The 14,692-nt window shown below is 53.6% G+C and overlaps 6 protein-coding genes across 6 annotated transcripts; 2 read left to right on the forward strand and 4 right to left on the reverse strand.

The window, feature by feature from the left end:
• Positions 1 to 394: 394 nt before the first annotated feature.
• PG986_006337 (uncharacterized protein) lies at positions 395 to 3,332 on the forward strand (the record flags this gene model as incomplete). Its single annotated transcript, XM_066842559.1, has 5 exons — positions 395 to 521; positions 609 to 704; positions 763 to 1,424; positions 1,487 to 2,525; positions 2,581 to 3,332. The coding sequence occupies 5 exons, from the start codon at positions 395 to 397 to the stop codon at positions 3,330 to 3,332; spliced, it is 2,676 nt and encodes an 891-aa protein (XP_066702421.1).
• Positions 3,333 to 4,252: 920 nt separating this feature from the next.
• PG986_006338 (CT20 family protein) lies at positions 4,253 to 5,352 on the reverse strand (the record flags this gene model as incomplete). Its single annotated transcript, XM_066842560.1, has 2 exons — positions 4,253 to 5,058; positions 5,118 to 5,352. 2 exons carry the CDS (start codon positions 5,350 to 5,352, stop codon positions 4,253 to 4,255), a joined length of 1,041 nt encoding a protein of 346 aa, XP_066702422.1.
• A 576-nt stretch (positions 5,353 to 5,928) lies between these two features.
• PG986_006339 (uncharacterized protein) lies at positions 5,929 to 8,773 on the forward strand (the record flags this gene model as incomplete). The annotated part of the gene is made up of 2 exons (XM_066842561.1): positions 5,929 to 6,240; positions 6,308 to 8,773. The coding sequence occupies 2 exons, from the start codon at positions 5,929 to 5,931 to the stop codon at positions 8,771 to 8,773; spliced, it is 2,778 nt and encodes a 925-aa protein (XP_066702423.1).
• Positions 8,774 to 9,364: 591 nt separating this feature from the next.
• On the reverse strand, positions 9,365 to 9,631 carry PG986_006340 (uncharacterized protein; the record flags this gene model as incomplete). The annotated part of the gene is made up of 1 exon (XM_066842562.1): positions 9,365 to 9,631. The coding sequence occupies one exon, from the start codon at positions 9,629 to 9,631 to the stop codon at positions 9,365 to 9,367; it is 267 nt and encodes an 88-aa protein (XP_066702424.1).
• Positions 9,632 to 11,240: 1,609 nt separating this feature from the next.
• PG986_006341 (uncharacterized protein) lies at positions 11,241 to 12,350 on the reverse strand (the record flags this gene model as incomplete). Its single annotated transcript, XM_066842563.1, has 3 exons — positions 11,241 to 11,256; positions 11,340 to 12,033; positions 12,086 to 12,350. 3 exons carry the CDS (start codon positions 12,348 to 12,350, stop codon positions 11,241 to 11,243), a joined length of 975 nt encoding a protein of 324 aa, XP_066702425.1.
• Positions 12,351 to 13,138: 788 nt separating this feature from the next.
• On the reverse strand, positions 13,139 to 14,684 carry PG986_006342 (amino acid permease-domain-containing protein; the record flags this gene model as incomplete). Its single annotated transcript, XM_066842564.1, has 4 exons — positions 13,139 to 13,696; positions 13,733 to 14,161; positions 14,226 to 14,245; positions 14,312 to 14,684. 4 exons carry the CDS (start codon positions 14,682 to 14,684, stop codon positions 13,139 to 13,141), a joined length of 1,380 nt encoding a protein of 459 aa, XP_066702426.1.
• Between the last annotated feature and the right edge of the window lie 8 nt (positions 14,685 to 14,692).

The raw sequence follows: 14,692 nt of genomic DNA on the forward strand, positions 1-14,692 counted from the left end.
CGTTTGCCACTACCCATCCCTTGTTCGATCGGGCCGCTCTCTCAATAATCTATGGCATCCCGTCATTCCCATTACCCACAAAGAAAATCTTCGAAGCCACTTCCAGATCCGTTTTGCGCATTGTTTTGATCTGTCTCGATCTGAAGCGGTACATTGCTCCTTGGCCACGTTCTCCCGGCAAATCAGACGCGGCCATAATACATTCCAGCCATTGACACGGCGCTCTTTGTTTTCGTGATATTGCCTCGAGCCGCTTCTATCAAGGGCATACCCGCTTCGAGCTCAACCCCCCCCTGTGCCATGTCGTGAGCCTCATTTTGTCTGCTCCTATTCTTGTTCTGCATTATCTCTGTGACCGCATTTTTCATCGGTCTTTCCAACCACAACTGTCAAGATGTCCTGGTTATCCATAGCATGGTTGGCTGTCGGTGCCAACCTTGCTTTGATTGTGGATGCGCAAGCATCAGGATGGGTTCCCGGCCAAGTCAATGCCACCATTTGCCAGTGGCAGGCTCCTCGGGGTAAGTACACGACTATACTATATCCTCGATCCACGCGATATCCGGACAAGTCGGCGTGTTTTACTGACGTATCGCTTTTGTGGGTAGTTGCTTCTATCAAGGATACGGTCTATATGGATGGAGGCAACTTATTCTGGTTTGCCGGCATGAACGACGGGTCATATGGTCTCCCGATGCTGGACGGTAAACCTCGCGAAGTCTCTGTTCCAAAGACCATCTCAATAACTGACAACGTCGATAGGCAACCCCCTTGGTATAATTTATACCTTAAATTTCAGCCGGCCCTTCAACGTCAGCCAGAACGTTAGTTCCCTCTTTGGAGAAATATCACTTACCGGCGGTGGTACTGCGGCCAACAGTTTCGCTCCAAACTATCTCGACGGTGCCATGCTGGCCAATGACAATGAATTCTTCCTATACGGAGGTCTGACTACCAAATCAGCTGCCAACTCAGATCCGCCGGCGAATGAGGTTATTGTGAATCGATTCAGTCCGTACGGATCAGACAAGCCAGGCTTCAAGCCCGGTTTCGATAGGAAGACACTGCCCGGCGGCATGACGCGCTACGTCACCTTTGGCGGAGCTGCCAACAGCCCGTCGGAAAACAAAGCTTGGTACTTCGGCGGCATGCGCTCGCCGTCCGCCGGACCCATCTACGTTCCGCGCTTGAACAATTCGCTGAATCCTGTCAACGTATCGGACACGCTGATAACGCTGGACATGACAACACAGTACGACGAAAGGTGGTCCAACAAAACCTTGCCAGATGCCATCAAAGGACGAGCGAGCCCTGAGCTCCTATGGGTACCTGTTGGTGCCCAGGGGATCCTCGTGGCACTGGGCGGTGCCACCTACCCGGACTACAGCAACGGAAAGGCGTCATCGCTGAACGAGGCGCAAAGTGTAAGTCGCAAGGAATACTACAGACTCTTAAGCGAATTTGCGTAGAGCTGACCACAGTACAGAAAGCTGAGAGCCCGTCATTCATGTCAGATGTCGACATTTACGATATAGCGAATGATAAATGGTACAAACAACCTACAATTGCCGGTCCTGGCCAGCTCGCCCGGGGCTGCGCTGTCGTGGCCGTTGCCCAAGACTATTCGAGTTACAACATCTACTATTACGGAGGTTACGACGGTCTACATGAGGATTCCGATTTCAACGATGATGTTTGGATTCTCTCCCTTCCATCCTTCATGTGGATGAAGATCGCATCCGGAAAGACCGACCATGCGCGCGCCGCTCACAAATGCGTCACACCCTACCCTGATCAGATGATGGTGATCGGTGGCTATCCCTCTCTAAAGGGCGGAAACACCGTCCCTTGCCTCAAGGACAACCAGATGATACAGCTCTTCAACCTAACCGAGGGGAAATGGATGAACTCGTACGACCCGGCGAGCTACCACGACTACGGAGTCCCCGAGATGATCCACCTCATGATCGGTGGCGACTTCAAAGGCTCCGCGACCATGACCGTACCAACCCCCAGCGGATGGTCAGACCAGGGGTTGCAGAAGGTCTTCGAGACTAAATACCCGACGTCCAAACTTACGCACTACTACCCATACACGCCGGATCACTACGGCAATGGCACAAGACCCAACTTCGACAACAATAACGGCTTACCCTCGTGGGTGGCTCCTGTTCTCGGAGTGGTCCTGGGTCTTGTCTTCATCACTGCCGTCGTGGTGCTCGTGATGCTGTACCGACGCCGCAAGCTCCTGCGCAACTCGAACAACATGAGCGCGCGAGAGACGGACGAGAATGGCAACCGGATTCTGTCCTGGATCCGGGGCCAGGACAGCAACGGCGGCAAGGCGCCGACCGTCACGACCTCGGATGACAACCCGAATTTGGACGACATCGAAAGTCGTAATGGAGCGATGCCGCCACACTCGCAGATGGCCTACACGCAAGCGCATGCGCAGTCGCACCTGCGGCCCGAGATGGCAATGGTGCATCACGAAATGCCCGATACACCACTCGTCGAGTTGATGGGTAAGTAATGTCTCTGGGAGGCTCTTTGTCCATATAGCTAACTAATTCGAATTAGATACGTCGCCCGCCCTCGAACTTAGCGACACCGGCTTGACGCCCGTAGAAGTCATCAACAAACACACCCACTTTGGCCGCGCGCCGCACTCGACCTCAACACCCACCAACCCTTCGTCCCTATCCCACTATACCGTATCCCAAGATCACGGTAGCATATCGTCCAACTCCGCCCACCGCGGCGTCGGCTCCGTCAGCTCAGGGCGGCCTGACTCGCCAGCGCTAGGCGGCCCAGGCGGGCCAGGCGCGGCCGCTGCAGCCGCCGTCGGCTCTCAACAAAACGGGCCTAGCAGGCCACCGCCGTCGTCCCCGCGGCCCCTTCCCCGGGGCCGAATAACGAGCGAGGTGTCGAACCTATCGCGGGGCGACGCAGCGCACCTGCGCAACACGAGCGATGCGAGCGTGAGCTCCATCGGCGTCGGCTCCAACGCCGGCGACGCCCACCACCAAGGCACGCGGTCGAACGCGCCGTCGCCGGACCCGGTGCTGAGTCCGCTGGGCCCAGGGGGCGGCGGCGGCGGAACCATGACTATGGGTAGCGTGATGCCCTCGCCCTCGCCGCCGCTGCCCGTGAGCCCGCCCAGCACGGACGAGCAGCACGCCGCCGACTACCTCAGCGTGGTCCCCAGCCAGGGAGGTCGGAACCTGACACCCGCGGCCCCGACGCTCGCGGGCACGGTGGCGGGGGAGCGGTACCATCGCCATCGACGCCGCCGCCGACACAACAGCCGCCGCAGTCGGCGAATCAATTGAGGAGCTACTTCTATGAGAGCGCGGATGATTTAGGGGAGAGGGCCGCTAATGATCGGGATAGGCAACAACAGCGGCGATGAAACAGGGCAGGGAAGGGAAGAAATCAGGATTTGGATAAATGAAAGCGAAGATACCATGGCGTTGGGATTTTTCAGGAAGGGCAGAGAGTGTGTCTGTGTTTTCCCCATGTCCGTTCCGTTGTCAGAGAGTCATTTTATGGTAAATGTAGATCTAATAATGACGAGGAAGAACCTAACCGCCCTTCATTTTTGGAAAAACAAATCGAAAAGGGGAAATGGGAATGGGGATGGGAACGGGGCAAGGCGTATGTAGAATTCAACGGACAACGGGCGAGGGGACCAGGCAAGGCAGGGCAGAGCATCAAATATCTAGTCAGTCTTTATGGCAATGCATCAAATGATATGAAGTATTGTGCAACAACAACACACATGAGTGAGCTGAGGAAGAGTTCCATTGGGTATTTGATCTGGGGTAAACTTCCTACTACAGGCTATCATACCCGCCACAGCTTGCTTCATCAATACAACTCATCGCGAAAGCTCCCAAGCAACCATGTTTGGCAGAGGCGTAGCCGTTCTCAATTGCCGTTCCCCATGGTATACGGCCTTCCAATGCCCCAACGTCCCAGTACTACAGTCCGCGACGTTTTACGTCTTCACCCGAAAGGGTACTGTAGATACACCGTCTAGAGCGTACCTACTTAGAGGTCCATGGGCTATGGAAGGCTTCTGAAAGGAGTGAACACCAGCAATGCATCCTATGCCAGCACCTGCTCGCAATCTAGTTTGACAGAAAACCAGTTGTGTAAGAGTGTTTCAACTCCGGCAATATGCGATACCGCAAAAGCATACCATCCTCGTTTGTGTAATCACGGAAGTGTTTTAAACCCCTTTCTTCTCTCAACCGCGACCACGTCCTCGTGCACGACCGCGACCTCTCCTAGCACCGCGTGTCGATGCGGCTTTTGCCTTTGCACCTCCTCTGCCCCTTGCACCTCCTCTCGTGGATCTGGTCACAGAGGAAGCGGGAGTCGCAGCCTCTTCAGCCCCGCTCTCTTCTTGTTCTTCCTCGTCGCCATTTTCGTCCTCTTCGTCGTCTTCTTCCTCCTCGTCCTCCTCGTCTTCGTGGTCTTCTTGATCCTCTCCCTCACTCTCCTCGTTGGCCTCGGGCTCGGTGCTATCGGCCTTGGCATGGCGGGCAGACCTCCGCTGGCTACGGGCACCTCGAGCACTCTTTGTCACAGGACTACTGGGCAAAGGGGTGTCATCTTCGGTGTCTTCGACCGTACTAGAGCGGGTCTTGATGCCGCTGCCGGCGGCGCTGGACTCGGCGTCCGTAGCTCTCCGTTTCCGCTTCTTATCTCGGGCGCCCGGAGCTGAAGTAGCGCCGCCTTTGAGCGCCTCCTCGAAGTCGAATTGGGGCGGTGATGAGGGCGCTTCGCTGGGGGCCCTCAAGCGGCGCGCGAACATGGGCTCCTGGAGCTCTGCGGGTAGATCGAAGTCCTTGTAGTTTTTCCACGGCTCTTTCGGGTCGTCTTCGTTGAAAGCGTAGCTGTTATCTCGCTCGTCAATGGCCGCAAGGTTGTACAGCTGCCCCAGCTTGGCCCATATGCCGGGAATGCGCGTATGCGGGTGGACCTCGGGTTTGATGCCATGATTGCGTAGCATCTCGGAAATAGCGATTACTCTGAAATGTTTGTGCATTCCTACAGACAGGGAGTAAGCAGCAGATCGTGGTATGAAGGGCTCAACTGGGGCGACTGACCGGTTGGCTTCCAACGAATGATTGCTTTCAGCAAGGAAGCCACCTGGTCGTCGGTCCATGCATCGCTGGGCATGGGCTGGCTGGGCTGGGTCGCGACGGGCGTATCTGCCGCTCTCGGTGTATCCGCGTCGTGTGGTGTATCGACATCCATAGCACTGTCGTCGGGCAAAGGGGTCGGCGTCTTGGGCGTCGAATTGCTGGCCAGGCTGGCTCGGCCTTTGCGTTTGGGAGGCATTGCGATCACAACCTTTCCGCCGCTGCTCTTGCTCTGGATTGCAATGCGACAATTGAGTATTCTCGGGGACGTGACGGTAAGAGAGTGTATTGAATGTTTGCTATCAAAATAGAGCCGTCTCTGGGGGGCTTTCAATGCTTTGTGTATTTGTATTGGTGCCAAAAGGTGTAGGATGGATGTCAGAAGGTTTGTATGTCTGTGTAAGTAAATAAACTCGAAGCTTCGCAAATGGAGCTCTAGCCGGAGAGCTTCCCTCAAGGTCGTCCCTGCCGATCTTTTATCTTATCGCTGCCTTCAATGTTGTACTTACAGCTACAGAAGCTTGGGAAGCTACATAGTACCTAACAGACAGGCCTGCAACTGCTGGGCGCTAATGGCTAGTGGGCCCGTGGGGGAAACCACGAACCACGTCCAGTCGCGTCGCACTTTAGCATACCTAATCGTAGGCCTTGGGCTCATAGATCCTTTCAAATTGAAGACTGCCTGACGATGCCATGTATCAACAAAATGTGAAGTTTCATCAGCGATGAGAAAAATGAAAACAAAACCACAACATATGCACAGCATCTCGCCAACATGCCGGACGAGGATGCAGCCGACGTTTTCGCAATCCCGGACTTCTGGAAGGCCTCACACTGGGTATACCTCTCACACAACCCCGAGAGCGAGTTCTTCGCATTCCGCGTTCAGTCAGAAGCACTTCCCGACTGGGCACGCGAAGGCCTGGAGCCCGTCCAGTTCAAGTCGGATGAGTTCTTCAGCATTCCCTCTGCTCTGGAGGGTTTGCCCGACTTCAGTCGCCGGGAGCAAAGCAACCCCGACGCACCCATAGAGGATGACTATGAGAAAGACAGCCTATCCAATGTCGACTTCTTCAGCGACGCCTGGGTAGAAACGAGAGAGTTTACATTGCAACGCCCGGAATTCAAAACATGGGATGGCTTCGCCCCAGCAGAAATACCCCCCCTTGGAGCCCCTTTTCCTCTCAGAGGCCGGGCCTTCCACCTACGATGCCGCACTGCAGACGACCACGGATCCATTGCAGATTAGCAACAGCTCTTTCAATCTTGTTGAGACCAATCCTTATGCAGCTTCACTACTGGCCCTTGCTCTCGGGAGGGCGTCCATCTTCTTCCGCTGGGACGAGCAGAAGTCCTCATTCATCCCGGACCTTGACAAAATCCGGGTCTCTGGGTATTCTGTACAAGTTCTGGGAGGTCTCCAAGAACAATGCTTGCAATGCGCCAACATATCGCGGTACTTTTCCATGTTTGTCCAAATCACCTTCAGGACCCATCCCTCGCCAGCTAGAGTAGCACTGGCCAAAGCCATAGATGGCCTGTTGCTGGCTATCCAAGCCAAGTTGGGAATCCATGCCAGGAACATCAAGTCCTTATTACAACTTCAGTCGCTGATTCACCCGGTGCATAGTCTCTTGACATACTTCAAATCGCTCGTGTCCAGACTGAACAAGACGAGGAAAGACGAACACTTGCTGTCCAGGCTGTTCGAAGAGACGCAAGCACTGGAATATGGCGACGACCTCCTGGGCGAGATCATGCGAGAAATCCTAAGCAGAGTCACAGAGCCCTGGGCTGATTTTGCACAAAAGTGGATTGGCATCAAACCTGAGGGTGGCAACCCTATGACCAAGAATGGCCCTGGGAAAAGCTTTGTCAAAGTCGACAATGTACCATTCGTGGACGACTTTGGTCAGGTGAACGATGCCGCCGACTACGTCCTTGACGACGACCGTATGCCGGCTTTCGTACCCCCAGAAGTTGGACACAAACTGTTTGAAACCGGGAGAACACTGAGACTCCTGCGGACACACCACCCAAGCCATCCACTTTGCTCTGCAGAGCCTGTCCACTCCATAAAGGTTCCAGAGCTACAATGGCATTATGACTGGAAATCTATAGAGGCACTACAGGAGGATGTGCATGCGTATGAGACCAGCCTTGTAGGCATCATTCGCTTTGGTGGGCAAGGCAATATCCCTGCTCGACCGACTTCTGATTCGGCCTACGAGTTACAGTTCTTTGGCGAGAAAGAACTGCAGCTTGAAAACCGACTATTGGCTTCAATGAAGCAGATGAGTATGCCCTTCCAACCCACGAGCGAGACAGATCATCTGTCCAAACTTCTCCACGAACGTCTGTTCGACATAGTGCGTCTTCCAGAGGGGTCAGGGGTTGCTCTGTCACCACACTGGTCGCTCTTACCTCTGCTGTCATTTGGTCCGCTGGTGGAGGCACAGGCACGACTGGTGAATAGGGAGTATATGAGTCTTCTGTTCAAGTCACACGATCTCCGAGAGCACATCCGTCTACAAAAGGAATTCCACCTGCTTGGGAACGGGCTCTTCTGCAGTCGGCTCTCCCATGCGCTTTTCGATCCCGAGCTGGAGACGGCCGAACGACAGGCGGGCATTGCTCGGAATGGGGGCGTGATGGGTCTTCGTCTTGGGGGCCGGGACAACTGGCCACCCGCAAGTTCGGAATTGCGTCTGGCCCTGATGGGCCTCTTGTCTGAAAGCTACTTGTCCCGTCCGAAACACAAACCGTCGGCAAGAGAAGGCCATGAAATGCCGGGAGACCTGAGTTTTGGGGTTCGCGATCTCTCGGACGAAGAAATTGAAAAGTGCATGAACCCAGACTCCCTCGAGGCACTAGATTTTCTCCGGCTTTCCTACAAACCTCCAGCTCCATTGGCTCCTATTTTCACGCCCGTCATCTTGCTCAAGTACGACAGGATCTTCAAACTGCTCCTACGGGTTTTGCGGCTACTTTACATCACGAGCGAGCTATTTCGCGACACAAACTTGCGGACTTCACAACGATCTGGCACGAGCAACGCAGCGCTCCGCTTTCGCATCGAAGCTCAGCACTTTGTGGCGAGTGTCGTGGCGTACTTCTTCGATACGGGTATCAATCTCCGCTGGAAGTCGTTCGAAGAATGGTTGAATCAAGTAGAGTCGAACCTCCGTGATCGTAACGCAGGGCGCATCATCAGTCCTGAGGAGCTGCGCGAGCACCACGAGGAAGTTCTCGACGAGATCATGCATACGCTCTTGTTGCGAAAGCGCCAGCAGCCGATCCTCAAACTGCTCGAGGATATATTCGCTCTCATCTTAACGTTTGCCAAACGCGCCCACCTGCGGGCTTTGGGCAAGGCGCAGCAGCGAACAGACGAGCCTACGGAGGCCCAGCTATATAACGCCTTTAAGAAAAAGGTCGATGTGTTTATTACGGTCTGCCGGGGCATGAGCGAGAAGGGAGGGCCAAACACCAAACCGACGAAGAACGAGGCAACGAATGACGAGGGAAAGGGGCACACCCAAGAGGAAAGCACCATAGATCAGTTGCTACTGCAGCTGGAGATTTCAGGTTACTATGGAGGCGTCAAGAGGTTTCTGTAGATAGGCGCATCAATGATACCAAATGGAACAAGATCAAATCCATCCAACTGGCATCTGCTTCAAGTTTGTTGCTTTCAACTCAGCCCCGCTAGGTACGAATTGACGCATTGGATGTTGATACTCCTAAAACCATCGAAACGTTTGCTGCCCCTGAATATTGTGACATGGACGTGTAAAACAATATATTCCCTTCAATTTTGTGACTTGGCAACCAGGGATAAGTACGCCACCAAGAATCAATACAGTAAACCCGTAATAGAGGTTCAACTTCAAATACACCAAACAAGCGTTTTCGTAGAACAATACATAACGACTCTTAACGTAATAAGCCGGCTCCAAGGTGAAGTACAGGTACGGAAGGCATCCGTGAACAGCTTGGAACTTTCTGAATATAATCCACCACGCCCCGTTCGATTTCCGTCCGGCCAGAGGCTTCATTCGTCATGGTAACATGCCCATCGTGTCTCCTTTCATAGCTTCCCGAGGTCCCGACGACCCCCGACCCGACGAAGAAAGCAGCCGCGTAGAGACACATGGCCAGAATAGCCCGACTGAATGGGGAAGCTCGGGGCCTCCACCCGCCAGTACGCGTCAGCCTTTGTCCTTGGAACCCCGTCTCATCATAATCGTAGCGCCGAACTTGGCCAGCAGTGACGAGCGGCGGGTCCGGACCCGAGCGCTGTCCGCATCGGACGGCGCGCCCCAATCGTCGAGAAACTTGACGATGGCGCCGTGGCCGTTCTTCTTCGCGAAGTCCCGCGCGGCGTTGCGCAGATAGTAGTGGCTCGATGCAACTTGTACCCCGAACCCGAGGAGCTTCTCGACAATCGCCAGGTGCCCGTTGCTGGCGGCGGCCATCAGGGGGGTATCGCCCGAATCCGCGGCCGCCAGATGTGCGAAGGGCCGTCCCCTGGATCTCGTGGAAGGATATCTCTTCGTGATCGGGCCCCCATGTATGAGAGAGAATGGCGTAGGAAGGGACACTATCTTCGAGGCGTTTTGTGGTAGTATTAATCAAGCGCACTGGGAGAGGCAATTGTCAGTCATGAGGCCGGTATTCATCCGATTTCTGTGATATATGAAATGTGTTCCGTCACACAGCGAATTGTTCCAACAGCTAGTATGGAGAGCCCATGATCCCAATAAATAATGGCTTACTGGTAACATCCCTCAAGTGACTTCACATAGCATCAGCCGGTGACGCTATTCTGTCGAGGAGGCTCGGCCCAAATGCAAGAGATCAAAGTCGATTCGACAGAGGAAAATTATATATCACCACGCAAGTCAAAGAGGGTTCAGGGTCTGGTGCAACCCAATACAGATAGCGTGCTGCAAAGAGGAAAGAGGGAAGGGAGACAGCCATGCTAGATCGACCCGACGGGTATGACTAAATACGTGTGTGACGGGGGGCCTTAAGGGGTCTGTCTCGGTCAAACCTGCACGAGCTTCCCGATGAGGGCCATGTATGGACGAATAGGCTCAAAGCCTATCAACGCTATAGGGCGAGCGACATCCAAAAAGTGACAGCCAATAGCGCTGGTGGGAGTTGGACCTATCCGTCCATATGTGCCCTCACCCGAGTCCTCGATGCCGCCGGCACATCAGCCGCACGCAGCCATATTGGATTATGCCCCGCTTGTCGACGTGATATTTGACGTAATCCCACCTATGTTCAATATCGAATTCATGCCCAGTCTCGCCTCTTCCCGCAAGAAGTGTACAGTACCATTTGCAGTGCTGCAAGTACAGCTCCCGGCCGGATATATGCACTGCAACCCTCTGCTGGTAGAGATACCCGCCCAACAGTCCTCTTCTCCTATCCCAATGTCGTTCTTCGTGAGCCTTGGGTGCATACGATATCCTTAGCACCGAGCAACATGTGGCAATTTGCCACAAGGTCGCTAGGAGCACGTCACAGGCCAATTGCGCCAAGCATTTCTCTGGTTTTGCTTTGATGGCAAGCTGGTTACACCCACAGAAGTTGCAGGCAGTAATGTCGCCTGAGTTTATGTTAGCAAATGACGCCAGGTTGGCTACCACACCACGTAGATCTGAGCAATGAGGATTTGGTTCGGAAGAATCCTCGATGAATAATATAGATTGGCTACGGGATTTGTCGTCCAAGCTGGGGCTGGCTATGGTTAGTTACATGGGAAATTCGGTTTTCATTTTTATATGTCCGCCCTTCCTTCATTACATGGAGGTCTCCTTAGTTAACTCACGGTTGTCAGGGCAGTCACAGCGGCCACTGCAATCCCAGTGACCAAATGGTTCTGTTTAGGGTTGGTATTAGGCTCTAGCTAGCTCTAGACTAAGATGGGGAGGGGGAAGGGTGGTCTTTTTTTCTTTTTCTCCGCCTCATACCGGTAGAATCAAGTGACTGAAAACAGAGCAAATAACCGATTAAGACATGATGTAGTCCATTCGAGCTTGAGCATAACGACAGATACAGCTTCGAATGACTTATCTACAACAGAGAAGTCCTAGAACCCCAGAAGGAAAGAATGGTCCGAGTGATGCTTTCACTGTTGGGATAGGGGGAATCCATGTCCCCCCTGGTAGGTACTCAACCTGCAAATGGTCGGGTGGCAGCAGGTTCGAGATCTCCTCGCTCGTCTCTTTTCCGACCACAACATCATCGTCTTGGCCAAAGAAGACGAGCAACTTGGATCCATGTAGAGGGGCATCGGGTCGTGTTCGGGCGGAGATAATGTCGCAAACCTTCTTCCATATATGCTCCCCCTTTTGGAGCGGTCCATACTGGGTCGTGCTCTGAGATGGATGGACATGGCCTTGATGATGATCAAACTGCCACTGGAGGACAGCACCCATGTCGAAGGTCTTCTCCACCCTATCAGGTCCTGTTGGTGGTGGGGCGTCCTGTCTCTGGTCCGCCTGTATGTTCAAAGCTGGGCCAGACACGGCAACTCCCAGGATCTGCCGGACTTTCTCACGGAGAGCTTCATCTGATGGGGCCAGTTCGGGACTATGCATGATCTGGTCTTCGTATCCATCTGGCAAGGTGCGGATGAGGCCTGCCGGGCCGAGAAGAACGAGTGATCGGACTGATAGGGGGAAAGCACCAGTAAACGCCAGCGAGATAGGACCACCGAGGGAGAAGGCGACGATGGAGAAGAGGTTGCCGTTTCCCATCCAAGAGAGAGGCGATGACCCGATGGCCAACAGTATCTGAGTGGCCAAGAGGCGAACGTCGTGCCGGCAATTGAGCGGCGTATCGCTATATCCTCGTCCCCAAAGATCTAGTGACGGTGTTAGTTGGTGGACTGTAAAATCATCTTGCAGGCTACTCACCAAACAGCATGACACGGTATCCAGCGTCGACAATTCCTTGGGCAATCTTGGAGAATACCAAGCACGGGGTGGCATCGCCGTGAACGAACAAGACTTTGTTCCCATCCGCTGGCCCCCATTCATAGACTCGCATGGTGCCATAGAAGGTACTCACATCGCGAGCACCTGGGAGGGCGTTGGGCGGGTACGCGAGCCTATCGGCCTCTGCGGCGGAGAGGAAGGGTATCAGTGTCGCTCGGGGCGATGGGATTGCGGGAAGCGCCATCGTGCGAGGATAGACATTGTGGGAAAGAAAGTCGTTGCACGATAGAAGGAATGGGTGAGTGGGATGAAAATGAAATTTGGGAGTCTGGCTGCCGCGGGACTGAGAAATGGAATGGCGGTGGCTTTTGATTGAAAGCCGACCGTTTGCCTTATGTACCTAAAGTACCTATGTAGGTAGGTACGATTATAACATACCTGGTATTACAGGTAGGCAAGTACGTACATGTAGGCAGCTACGGGTCATTCGCCAAAGTCAACATTGAAGGGAAGGGGCGTGTCTACCCGATGGTGTGTTAGACATATTGACGAGACTTATGCACGTTCCAATTGCAATGCATAGAGACCCTATAAACAGTGATGGGAGGCTGCATAGGTACGGAGTACTTAAGTGGTATATAGAGAGAGATGGCCACCTGAATGTGATCACAGCACGAGGACGAACGACAAGTCCCCTTTCCAGTTTCACTCTGATCGCTCCCTTCGCTCCAGCCTCGCCATCCTACCCACCTTCTCCAGTCAGTCTGACTTCCTCTTTCTTGAACGATGGATCCCACTCCCAAGCCGGTGGGCAAAGAGCCCTCTCCAATCCTTCTTCGTGGTTCTTGTTTATGCGGCATGATCTACGTGGAAAGCACAATGCTGCCTGAGTCGATTACCATCTGCCACTGTAAAGAATGCCGCAAGGCTTCCTCGAATCCGTTTCTAGTCTTCGGGCTGTTTCACAACGATTCCATTCGGTGGTCCATTACCTCTGCTTCGGACACCAAGTAGAATATGCCCCCCTTCCTCTCAAACCCGACCAAGTGCAAACCCTTTCACTTCGTAGTCTACCAACGGGCCCCTGTATGTCACATTGCCTCCTATGAAGTAGCGTACAACCCCGAAGAGAATAATGGACCCTGTCACAAGAAGGCTGTAGTTCATGTTCTGCGCAGTAACAGGCAGGTGGGTTGGCCAGAAGTCCCAAAAGATCACCCATATGCCGAAAATGCAGGCGAAGCTGTTGTTCAAGACGCCCAGCCACCCTGGTATGCGCCAGGGCCCCCATTCTAGGCCTTGCTCTTCGGGTAGGACGTCCGGGTCGCCGTTGTCTTCGACTGCCATCGAGTGGGGCACGAGGGGGGCACCGCGCTGTTGGGTTCCACGGTATGGTTTGATTTGCCCGGTAACGCGGCGCCAGAGGAGGAAGCTGCAGGGAAGGAGGTAGGAAGCGTAAAGACCACATACCGACATAGATATCACATTGCTGAAAGCAGTGGATGACCCAATGTAGATGCCATTCAGCAAACACGAGATGGCGGCCACCATGATAACTGCCACTACGGGAACACGGGTGCGCGGATGGACCTGCAGCTCAGCACTTATCAGTCATGGACTTCCCACGGTGGTTGGAAGACGGAGATGGAATGCTTCAGACAGACCTTTCGCAGATATTGGTGAAATGGGAGACCGCGATCTCTGGCAAATGACCAGATCATCCGGCTTGATGTGGCAGAGAACCCGATTACGGCACACCAAATTATGAATATGATGATTACTGTCATTATTGTAGCCCCCCGCTTGGCCTGTCCCGTTGTAAAATACTTGTATGAATGGGAAGCCAGTAGAAGAATGCTGCGACGTTGGTGAGAATACTGTTGGTTGAAGGCAGGTAAGGAGAGATTCAGGGACGCATACAATGACAGATCCAATATCGCCGAGACAAAAGAGTATAGCCAGCACCATGGCCCAGCCCATACTACCATTCAGTACGACCGTAGTGACAATGGCGCGCGGCACATTCATGGCGGCATTCTCTATTTCTTCCGCCATCTGTATGAACGTCCTGAGATTAGTAATTGATTTTCAATCGTCAATAACCTTGGGGACTACCCACGTGAATAGCGGCATCCGCTCCTATGGCGTAGAAATGGTGATCAGCTGTAGTTGATTATGTCTCGGCCAACAAATAGGCACACTTACCGATGAATGTTGCCACATTACCGATGAAGCCAACACAGTATGATAGACCTTGTGTTGGCCAATTTCCTTCATTCAGGGAACGGAAAAAGACTTGCTCGGCCGAGGTGCGTGGTGATAGGTAGACCAGTGTCACCAGTATAGCAATGAAACCCATTATGTGGATGATGAGGATGGCTCCCTCGAGAAAGGGCAGGATCCCAGCAACTACAGTATTAACGAAAATACACACTATAATGACGGCCCAGGAGAGGAATGCACCGTGGAAATTTTGAGGCTGGTAGCCTGTGCTATTCAAGATGATGAGGGCCTGGATCATCCTGCCCGTAATGATACTACCTACGGCGAGGGTGGCGATCCACGCAAATGAAGCCATCCTACAAA

The sequence above is a fragment of the Apiospora aurea genome (genome assembly GCF_038362705.1).
Source record: "Apiospora aurea strain CBS 24483 chromosome Unknown utg000004l_segment0_segment0, whole genome shotgun sequence".
Taxonomy (NCBI): Eukaryota; Fungi; Ascomycota; class Sordariomycetes; order Amphisphaeriales; family Apiosporaceae; genus Apiospora; species Apiospora aurea.